At 51.0% G+C, this 12,020-nt stretch overlaps 1 protein-coding gene across 2 annotated transcripts in view; it reads right to left on the reverse strand.

The window, feature by feature from the left end:
• LOC138526940 (cholesterol 24-hydroxylase-like) overlaps positions 1 to 12,020 on the reverse strand; it is a 524,604-nt gene that overhangs the window by 75,735 nt on the left and 436,849 nt on the right. For both annotated transcript variants that reach the window (XM_069637830.1, XM_069637831.1), the window contains one exon: positions 1,815 to 1,925. In XM_069637830.1, coding sequence (XP_069493931.1) covers positions 1,815 to 1,925 — 111 coding nt within the window. The remainder of the gene's footprint in view (positions 1 to 1,814; positions 1,926 to 12,020) is intronic.

Below are 12,020 nucleotides of genomic sequence, written 5' to 3' on the forward strand. Positions count from 1 at the left end.
CATAAACATCTTCTGTAACTGGCGGATGTGGGCCATCAGTGGTATATGCCAGTTGCACAGGTAATGGGATCCATTATCAGATTAACGGATCCTCACAGGATCTGTTTGTGGTGCCTGGGGTCCGAGCATCAGTTGCAATGCCTTCACCGACACATTACAGGGCAACTGGAGAGTGGAAGGAAACATTCTCTAACACGTGTGTGAGCTTGGATGGACACCTTCATATCACTTTAAGTAACTGTGGGGACTTTAAATATATGAAGGGCAAGTTATGCACAGTGCGCTTAATTGTAACTGGTTAAATAAACCAAAAGTCTTGACGGTTATTTATTTTTCTTCACATTTCTAATCTTGTTCTAATTTTAGTATTCTCTTTGGAACGCAATGGAGCTCTTCGCCCAAATAAAGTTTTAAACCACAGAAAGAAGAACACTAAAAGGACACGTATCCAAGTACCTGTAACTCAGAAGGCTGGCACAGTGGCCTTGTCCCTCTCCTGCCCAGCAGCTGGTGGAAAACGGCAAACACAGCTGGGAATGCACCCTTCCTTAGAAACACAAACAACTGAACAGATCCAATGCAATGACCTCTTTGGTCTGACCCCTGCTGGCTGTTGGTCATGAATAGTGAGTCCACCACCAGCCTCATTTAAAGAAATATTGTAATTGAATGCACAAGTCCGCCCTGTTAGCACATGCATGCTGTGGGGGACCCCTACTTGAAATTCAAAATGTCTGTGAGGCAGAGAGGCTAAAGAAAGAGAGGTGAAAACGAATCGCAGCTGACAAATACACGTCCAGGAAGTATTTACTATGGAATCACCTGGTGTTAACAGGTGAAAAACCCGGCAGATTCCATGGATCTCTGCAGACTGCTCTCTACATTTTCCCACTTACTCAGCATTTGAATGAGGCAGACAATAGCAATACAAAAGGAGCGTCTGGCCCCTCTATTGAGAACAAACATGGGTCAAATACCCTGTTCTATGGAATGTCTTTCACTAAGGAGGGTCTACAACCACGTTTTAGCTCACTGCACCCTTCAAAGAGGAGAAATATCCATTTGCATGCCAGTCTTTGTCCCGCCCACATGGGCAGTCCAGCACCGAAACGCTCGGCAATTCTTCTCTGAACAAGAGTACCAATAGCAATTAATAGTTACGGTCCTTGTAGATTTGCATACTTGTTCTGAGTTCTCTACAAACTGCTCAGAAGACTGGCCTATAGCCAAAAATCATTAGCCTCACCAAGCGGTGGGGACTGCCATATTTTTATAAGTTTCTCCTGGTTTGATAAAAGTAGTCTGCAAAATAATTCAATTATAGCCCATCCTCACTTATTGGGTTAATTTCAATTTAATTTGGTGTTTGGTGCGGCTTTAGAACAGAACCCTGAAACCTACTGCTCTCCATATGTTGTGAACTACAGCTCCCATGATCCCTCACCATTGATTATGCGTGCTTGGGCTGACTGGAGTTGTAGGCCAGATGGAGTCACTTGCTTTAGAATTGTCCTTTCTTTGCTCATATCAATCTGAACTGATTGTGTTGATTTTTTTTGTCCAAATCTCTCAATTTGCGGTTGTGCTGTTTCTTGTGCTGGTTGCGTTCATGCAGGGTTTTACATACAGCAGAATGAGCATTTGGGTCAGTGGTAGCCAACCTGTCACCTTCCAAGTGATTTGGTGTACAGCTGCCATTAGACACAGCCATAGTCAGTGGTGGATATCTCGGAAGGTGGAGGGCCATCATCTGGGGGACGAGGGGGGGGGGGGTGACAGGTTGGCTACCTCTGTGTTTATTGGAAAGTACTTACCATGATGGCCACATTCGCTGGGATTCGTATTCCTTCGATTACAGTTTCATTTTCTACCCGGCGGAAGGTGCTAGGTGCTGGGTCGTACAACCGCAGCACTTCCTTCAGAGCCTGGGGAGGTCGAAAAGAGAGACATTGCAGCACTCCAATGTAAAAATGCCAACACAATGCAACACAAACACAGCAGCAATGAAATTACTCTCCCAGTCCAGCACTTCATAATCAAGCCCATAGAACGTCTTGGGAGGATAGCTCTGCAGCAACGTGCTCGCCTTGGAAGCATGACACGTGTTCGGTCCCTGGGTTCGCGCTTAGAAACCTCTGGGTATTAAGCGCGTTATAAATAACCTATCATATCAATACAATGTCCTTTAAATTGTGTTACACCCTTGTGCAACCAGACTGCCTTCTAATTGTACAGACAGAATTCTTGCAGACTACATTTCCTCACAGCACTTTGTTTCTAAGCAATGTCAATTTCTGACATTTGTATTAATTCAATTATTGGCTGGCTTTAGGATCGAAACAGGATCTTTTGGAGTGGCCCTTTCTGGCTGTTTAACTACAGCACATTCAGTGCAGGGTCCCTTTCAGCGTGCCCCCTTGGCGGCGGCCACCGATAATGACATGCAGGACACAGCATTCTATTTGTGAATTTAGCCGTTACTTACAGTGCGGGCTGTGGCGACAAGGAATGATGCGACTGGCCAAATTGTGACATAATGATCGCTATAAACTTTAATTTTTAACAGAAATATTACCTATTTGACCCTAGCTCTAACAGGGTTTCCTTACCTAAAATAAAGAAACTCAGGCAAGTGTCACATAGTCCGGGAAGTCACACAAAAAGGCACAGTCTTGGTCCGGGCCCCTTATCTCTATCGCTACAATAATCAATGTCCAAAAAGAAAACAGCCTTCTTCCAATCCAGGAGAATTACTTCCTTCCCCTGGATGCAAAGTCTTACCACAAACTGATAGTTCATAAAAGTTCAAAGTATTGGCACACAAAGTTCGATGGGATTTCAAAGCGGCTAGTAGAAGGATTCCCTTCTCCTAGCTGACTCTCCAAAGATCGGTGTGGACTTTAATTCGCTGGTCTTTCACTAGACGCGGTTCCAAACAGTCTCTGCTTTTCTTATTTATCTTCGAGGGTCCACTGGGACAAGGAAGATGTTCCTGCATTCCTTTTCAGTTATCAGCAGCACACGCTTGTGGAACTGCCAAGGGATCTGTACAACAAAGTGGTTCACAATTTTCTTATTCTCCTTACTATTTATTCCTCCCGGCCCCTTCCCGGACTTAGGCTTATTCCCTTTACCTTCTCTTAAGGAATGCTTCACTGGCTGTACAGGGGGTCGCAGGACGACTCTTCTTACAGCTTCTTCTTCTCTCAGCCAGAGCCTGGGCCAATCAACTCCTGTTACTACTGCTTCTTCCAGCCACGGCCTGGGCCAGTTACTTCTGTGGACGTTTCTTCTCCCAGCCATTCGCTGTTGGTGGTCTCTGCATAGTTGTCGGACCACGCGGTCCACCCACAACAGGTCACGCCACCACCTTTCCTTCTCTCTGCTTCTGCTTCACCGGCCTCCTGCCGATCGCAAGATGCTTCTCTGGCTTCTCGCAGCTCGTCTGTGCAAGTTGAGAGACTGGCCTCTCTGCAGTCTCCCTGAGCACAAGTCCAGTCTTACAGGCTCCCAAGGGGCCTGCTTGCACGCCAGATTCTCTTTCTGAATGTATAACGGCTCTCACTAGCCCAGAACTGCACGTCCCATACCGGACGGGGATGACGAAGATCAATCTTTCTTTGCTGTTCTGTTTAAGTAGTGGGAACGATCCAAGTGTAAGACCAGATCAATCAACCACATCTGGTTGAGTGTTTATTTAGAAATAGTGGTTTTGAATTCTGGTTCACTTCTACCTTTGTCGCACCAATATATTCTAATTTATTACTACGGTTGGCGGTCTCGTGCGGGCCGCCTCCGTGAGCCCCCCACCCCCTGTAGAACAGAGACACGGAGACGTGGATGTTGTCGGTGTGGGCTCCCCGGTGAACTGACGTCACCAGGAGCCGCCCCGTTTATTTAAACAGGCACGCGACGGAGTTGACGTCACTCCGTCGCGTGTGGACCCTTAAAGGGGCAACGCCACACTCCTCCTTTTCCATAACAACAAATTGGAAATAGGAGTACATAACTAGCACACATCTAGAACACACAACACTCTAAGTTTCAACAAAACCCCCATTTATTGACAGCCACCCCGGATCCCCCGTGTGTACCTGTCATGGCCTGACCATTCATCCCCGGTCAGCCTCCCCGCTCAGTCCGTAACATAGTCACTGAGACGGGCAGGTTTCCCACGCCCTGATCTCAGGGGGTACCTCCTGCCGCCGTCTCGGGCTGGTGTTCCGGGGGTGGGTCCGCCTCGAGCCGGCGATTCCACTACGGCGCTTTCTCCCCCACCTTCATCCAAAACGCCTTCGCTCTCTCGGCTGTCCGGGTCGTCCACTCGGGATTCACCAATCTTCCTGAAGAAGGACGCATTCCTGGTCACTGATGACGTTCCATCTGATGCAGTCACCATTGACCCCTTGACTGCCACCACGTCCAGTGGAGCAGGCTCGTATGTGAGTGACAATTTTCCATGGGGATGGCGATTTCTCACCAGCACCTCATCCCCAAGAGCAATGTGTGGGGGTCTGAGCCCCCTCCGGATGTTCTCCATCTGCGTCCTGATCTGTCTGTCCTCTTCCACCTGCTCATTGTTGATGACGGCGGGGTCCCGGTCCCCCAGTTCCGGTATGACATCTCTCGGGCACCGCTGGAATAGTGCTTCGGCCGGGGCCACCCCCGTAGACGAGTGAGGGGTGGTGCGATAGCCTCGTAGAAATACGTACAGAGCCCTCTTCAGACACTCCCCTTTTCCATGGGCAATGCGGAACACCTTGTTGAGGGTGCGCATCATTCGCTCGGCCTCCCCGTTGGCACGGGGCCACAGTGGGGTGACCCGTCGGTGTTGAATGCCATACTCTTTCATGAGCTCTGCGAAGCTCTCCCCCTGGAACGGGGCTCCGTTGTCCGAGCACAGCACAGAGGGGAGGCCATGAGTGGCAAAGATCTTTTCCAGCGCCACCACCACGTTCTCAAATGCCACGGAGTCTATGAACTCAACTTCCGGGTACCTCGACCACTCGTCTACCACCACAAGAAAATGCGTGCCCCTGGAGGTAGACCCCGAGTCGGCGTGCACCACCTCCCACGGCCGAGTCCCGCGGGGCATTGTTTCAATGGACGGTTCTTTCAGTGCCGGGGCCGCCGCCTGACACCACACACAAGAGGCCACGAACGCCTCCACCTTCCGCTCCAGCTCAGGAAACCACACCTTCTGCCGGAGGCGAGCTTTGGTCTTGGGAGCCCCTTGATGACCCTGGTGTGCTAGCGCGATGACCTGCGCCACTTTGGCCTGGGGCACCACAATCCTTTCCCCTCTTAGTAGCAGCCCGGAATCGGAGAATGTTAGCTCCTCTCTCACTCTCCACAACTGCTCGAGAGTGACCCGGGCCTCACACGTTCTTCGCTCCACCGCCTCCAGCACTGTCTTCCAGGCACCCTTCTGCATGGCCTCCCTCAAGATGGAGAAACACTCGTCATTTTTCGACGCCGCCTCTAGTTCTTCCACCTGCATGGAGTTGGGTGTCGCAGTCTCTACAACTAGGCAGACGTGTTCGTCAGCTTCCTCCGCCGACGCCGACTCCTGCGAGTCGTTCCTGGGGTGACGAGATAGGTAGTCCGCCGCATTGTTGGCGCCGGGACGATAAGTCAATGACACCCCGTACTCCAGCAGGGCGAGCATCCACCGCTCAATCCTTACTGGCGGGCGAGATGACGAGCCCGCCATGATCGGCAGCAGCGGCTTGTGGTCCGTGACCACGGTCACGGGACGCCCCAGAATGTACAGGCGGAAGTGTCGACAGCCCCACAGCACCGCCAGGGCCTCCCTCTCTATTTGAGAGTATCGTTGTTCAGTGTCAGACAGGGCCTTACTGGCGTAAGCTATCGGCCGGACCTCTTGGTCTTTTCCTACTTGTGTAAGCACCGCCCCTAGCCCATATGGGCTGGCGTCTACCACGATCTCCGTCTGCAGGCCTGGGTCAAAGAATGCCATAGTGTCATGCGCCGCCAGTGCCCCCCGAATGTCGTCAAACGCCGCCTGTTCCAGAGGGCCCCACTGCCAGGGGGTGTCCTTCTTGGTGAGCGCCCTCAGGGGCTCAGAGCGGGATGCGAGATTTCTGATGAACCGGCCGCAGTAAGTGACCATCCCCAGAAAACTCCTCACCTCCGCAACATTTTCAGGCGGGCGCGCCTCCTTGATGTCTCTCACTTTGCCGGGATCTGGTGACACCCCATCAGCCTTGAACACGAACCCAAAGAATTCGATCTCCGTCTTCAGAAATTCGCATTTGTCCTTATGCAAGGTGAGACCCAGCAGACGTAGCCGTTCAAAAGTCCTGGACAGGCGTGCCAGGTGCTCTGTTTCGGACTTGGCATACACCAGGATATCATCGCTGATATTGATGACGCCCTCCAGATCCGCCAGTGCACCTCTTATTATGTTTTGAAAGACCTCCGCTGCCGAGGACACCCCAAAGCTTAGTCTTTTATATCGGTAGAGCCCCCGATGTGTGGTAAAGGTAGTGATGTATCTGGATTCGGGGTGCAAGACCACCTGATGATAGCCCGATCTCAGGTCGAGTTTTGAGAAGAATCTTGCACCCTGCAGCTCTGCAATAATGTCATCGATGGTGGGGGTGAGGTGTCTCTCCCTCTTTATGGCCTTATTGGGCAGTCGCATGTCCACACAGATTCTCACAGCATCGGGTTGTTTAGGCTTGCGGGCAATGACGATGGGGGACACCCAGGGGGTGGGTCCATCCACCTTTTCGATTATGTCCAACCCCACGAGATTGTCAAGCTCACGATCCACGTGGTCCCTAAGATGGAACGGAACCCGTCGGTGCTTCAGCGCCACTGGTTGTATGGATTCGTCGATATGGAGCCGGACCGGCTCACCCACCAGCTGTCCAATGCCCTCAAACAGGGATCCATGTTTGGCCAGGAGGACCTGGATGTCCTCCAAGTATACTGCATAGGCGAATGTGACGATACCCAGTGCCTCCGCCGCGGCACAACAGAGCAGGGTGTTATCGCTCACCGGTGTCACGTAGAATCGAGCCCGTATGTGTGAGTCCCCATACTGCACACCGGCCACGAAAACACCATCCAGAGGCAAAGGCCGGTCCCCGCCGAAAGTGAATATGCGTGCCTTTGGCGCCGCCAGCGCAGGCGGGGCCAGCATGGTCTTGTAATGCTGGCGGGCCATTACGTTTACCGATGCGCCAGTGTCCACTAGCATCGGCACAGAGTCTCCATTCACCAGCACATTGCACCTGGGTTGTCTCTTGGAGCGGGACTTAAGCATGCTCACGCTGGACACGAAAAACACGTTCTCCTCATCATCGTCCTCCTCCTCGTCCTCCTGGGGGGCTCCTTCGTCCCCTTGGTCCACTTGGGCAACGTTGGAGGCCCTCTGGGGGCGGAAGAACCCGGCTCGAACTGGTCCTCTTGGCACTACCTTGGGCGCGGCCGATTTGCACATTCTTGCGAAATGGTCCGGGCCCGCACATCTGCCACATTTGACACCCATGGCCGGACACTCTGCGGGGTGTGGGAGATCATAGCCACACTTCGAGCACGGGACATTCGACCCCTGTGCGCGCTGACTCTGATTGTTCAAAGGGCGCCTTGACCCGCGGCCTCTTCCGACCGCGCAGATCTCTTCCAACTTGGCTGGGCGAACCCCCGCTTCCATCCTGGTTGCACGCAGTTCGGAGACTTCGTGGCACCTCCCCAGTTCTAGGATGCGAGGGAGGGTGATGCCCGGCTCGCGCAGGATCTGGCGTCTCAGCTTCCCCGAGCTGCATCCCTGAATGAGTTGGTTCCTGATCATGACATCGGGGTCATTCCAGGCACACGGTGCTGCCAGGCGCCGCAGCCGCCCAAAGAATACATCCAGAGTCTCGTCATCTTTTTGGCGGGCCGTACCCATAAGGAAGCGTTCATAGTCCACATTGGCCATTGGCAGAAAATGATTATGGAGCGCCTCTTTGGCCGCCGCAAACGATCCATCCACCGGCTGTAGGGACATAAATACCTCATGCACCGCCGGGCCAGCAGAGTACAGTAGGGTGGCCAGCTTGCCGTCATCCGTTGTTTCCATTGTGGCCCTGAAATACATTTCCAGTCTATCCATCCACATCTTCCACCTCTGTCCAAGGCCAGATGGAGCACCTGAGATATCAAACTCAGGCATTGGTTGCAGGGACCCCGGTGGTTTCGGCGGAGGGACAGGTGGAAGTACAGGCGGTGCCTGACCCACAACAGCAGGAGGAGCAGCAGCAGCAGCAGCAGCAGCAGCAGCAGGATCCATAGTGGAGAGCGCACAGGCACCCCAAAAGAATGACAAGAAAAGGGGCCGCAACTCACCACCAGCCGTGACTCTTGCGGAGGTATCACCTCAGTCAGCCTGCCGACAATGATGTGTCCAAAAATTGAGTAGAGGAAGAGACCCCTATCTAACCAGCAGGCCTCCCACGGAGTCTCTCAGCCTCTGCTCGACGAAATTAGCATAAATTGTCAAAATTTTTCCATGAAATTGACATGTGCTGTGTCCAGCGATCATCCGCCGCTGAAATGTCCAAAAATTAAACCCGGATGGCTCACCGACGCTTCGTTACGAAGCCGTGAGTCCCCAGGGCCTATTCACCAAAATGGCCGCCGGCCGCGTGCGTCGCTTCCTTCTCTGCGGTGTTCGGAGTTCGTCGCGCGCTCACAATCGATCATCTGCGTCGCGTCGGAACTCCCCCGCATTTCATGGAAGCGATCCCGGTCTCGTCGCCACTGTTGGCGGTCTCGTGCGGGCCGCCTCCGTGAGCCCCCCACCCCCTGTAGAACAGAGACACGGAGACGTGGATGTTGTCGGTGTGGGCTCCCCGGTGAACTGACGTCACCAGGAGCCGCCCCGTTTATTTAAACAGGCACGCGACGGAGTTGACGTCACTCCGTCGCGTGTGGACCCTTAAAGGGGCAACGCCACAACTACAACCCTTTTTTTCAGACGTAATCCTTAATACATTAATTTCCAACCCTGATGCGAGCCCACAGGGTTGTGAGTTAAAGTGGCCGTATCCCCGACCTGTGACCTTATCCCCAGGAGGCCCTACGGCATACAACCACCCCTATGGGGACTATTGGTTAGCGGCCACACCTCCCAACCCTCTTGGAATAGGGGTCCTCCCCTGGGGGAGAAGTGATGCTATCTGAACGATTGTCACAGGGTACGTGCATTCATTGAATATACTATCATCCAAAACACTGCAGTTATTAGAATTTAGGATGGCAGTTTATTCATAGACCCATTCGGTGCTTACAGGTGCCAACAGGGTGCACTGAAAGTAGACCTGCGCTGATCACGTTGCAGTAAAACAACCACTTCAAAAGTGGGCGTACTGATTTAGGATCCCTCCTGAATGAAAATATGAGTCAATAGTGCACTCATGTGGGGAGTCCTGAAAACCGCTGCCACAGATTTGAAAAATCTGGGACCATGCCTAGAAAACGTAACCAATTAGAAGCTGGTGTCCAATAGATTCCCTGAGGGTTTATGTTTAGGCAACATAACCTCCCTAGTTGTTTCCAGTGGACATGCTTAACCCAATGCCAGAAAAATATCCTTTGCAGCCACTCATCACTGGAATGTCCTCATAGCCTAATCTAGATAAGTGACCCAGGGTAAAATGGCTCTAGGGCTGAAGGGCAGGGTGTAAATACCAGGACATTCTGAACAGCTACAACAAACCAGTGCCTCCCACAAAGGCAGCTTGTTTGCCATATTTCTTAAGGTTTCCAAACATCACAACTGGAGAAAACAGATGCCACTTTATCTGCCCGATGCAAACACATGGAAATATGTACGCAATCGTATAGCGACACACAAATCAGAGTAATACGTGCTAAAACCCAACAAATTGTATAGTTTATCCTACCTGATTGTATCACTATAATTTTCATTGATTAGGTCCATCAACCCATTAATTTACATCCACAAACAACAAATTAATAAGTACATCATCTGAATAATCAGACGTTATTTAAATCCCTTTGAAAAAATGTGGAGGCAGATGGTAAAAAAAAAGAAAAAAAAAACACCATGGTCTGAAAGCAAAATTCTGCTGAGTTACCACTCAGTGAACTAGAAAGGCGTCATATGCCCTCCTTCCTCATCCCACACTAACCACAGACCTTTCCCAAACACAGAACAGCAGAGCTGCTCACACAGCAACTGCATATATCTTAAGGGACTGTGTGTTAATATTATAATCACAATATGTTACTATACACATGGTCAGTCTACCAGAATCCCGGCTACAGAAAGCAGACAGCACAAGGAAGCAGCCCTGTGTTAGTGCAGGTATCTGCAACCTTTGGCTTCCAAGATGTTTTTGAGTACACATGGCATCAGCTCTAGCCACCATATTTCAAAAGTGAAGGATCATGCGAGTTGTACTCCAAACCAACTGCAGAGCTACAGGTTGCAGTCTTGTAGTCCCTTGAAAATATCATATTTTGTTACCTTATGTACATTATATAGCATCTCCATTGACCTCTGCACCTCCCTATCCCTCTGAATTCGTCCTTCTGGTCCAACCCACTCTGCCAGACACATGCTGGACGCCATCATCCATTCCGACCTCCCATCTCCTCTGGTCACCCCTCTATCTTGGTTTGATCACTCTCTTCTCTCCTGTCAAGATAGCCTGCTCAAGTTGCCCCCGTAGTGTAGAAGAAGAATTGTACCCTACAATGTAACCCTGTGTCTGGATACAAATAAACCAGCACCAGGGGTCAATTGTTTGTAAGAATGGACCCAAATGCGTTGCAGAAGACTCGCTTCGGGTAAGTGATCTAATTCCAAGATGATACACTTTGCTTTGTAACTACATCAACGTCAAAGGAGAGCAGGAAAATATCTGTTACAATAAACAAGAACATAGAATGCTTAGTACTTACAAAGACCAAACTGGATAGTGAAGACAAGAATATGGACAGACACTTCTTACCATGGGATGGTCAGGTGATATTCAAAATAGAACAAATGCTCCCAGTAAAACCGGCAGGTACAGAGGGGTATGGGACTATTCCCGCCGGCACGCAAACGCCTATGGGTAAGGAAGTCCGGCAAGGAATGCCCGACGAAACGAGGACGCTTCACCCTCTCCCTGTAATGGTACGCCGGCAGTCTCTAGTCCGTACCAGGGTGAGGTGAGGAGGAAGGTACCGGCAGTCTTGTGGAGCCCTTGCAGTCGTGTGGATCCCAAAGAGTAGTAAACAATCCAATGAAGTCCGGGTCGGTAACGAGCTGGCAATGAATGGTGATCAATTGTGAGACAAAAACAGTCCTGAAAGCAGTCCGTGTCAGCAACGGGGATATCTTCGATAATGACAAGGTGTGAGGCAGTAGACAATCCTTGGAGAGTTCCGGTTCGGCAGCGGGAGATAACACAGCAAGAATAAAGCCTGTTGCAGTTTTGGGGGAATTCCAAAATGGTAGCAGGAAGGCAACAGGTACGTGTGAGGGACACAATGGACGACTAAGGCAGGACGGGTACACAAAGAATGGAAGACTTAACTTCGTGAAACCAAGGTTCAGACAACTCAAACAGGGGAATGGAGGGCAAGGCAGGATTAACAAAAAAGGTAAATAGCAGAAACAGAATCTTGATCAAAAGAACGTAGCACGCTTCATGCAAAATCAGAAGCAATGAACTCACTGCAAACTAGAGCTTATCAAGTTACGGTCACATGACCATAACGTGCGTCTGACGTAGAGGGAGTCAGTGTCCCTGCCCCAATTTCCATGGCAACCGCCACCGCGACGAGAAGGAAGGATAACTCTTTACGAACTTGATGTGGCAGGGAATTAACCCTTTTTTAAGAGGGAAAGAATGAACCTGTACCAATGATCGATGTAAATGGAATGCTCCTGTTGTGTCTGACAAGACGAGGACAGCGTTTGCCTTGTTCGATTCTTGACACGGCCACCTCGATTCCTGACAGTACCCCACCTCAAAGAATGCCTCCCTCTATGG

Source organism: Ambystoma mexicanum, chromosome 14 (genome assembly GCF_040938575.1).
Source record: "Ambystoma mexicanum isolate Mex_15411 chromosome 14, UKY_AmexF1_1, whole genome shotgun sequence".
Lineage (NCBI taxonomy): Eukaryota > Metazoa > Chordata > Amphibia > Caudata > Ambystomatidae > Ambystoma > Ambystoma mexicanum.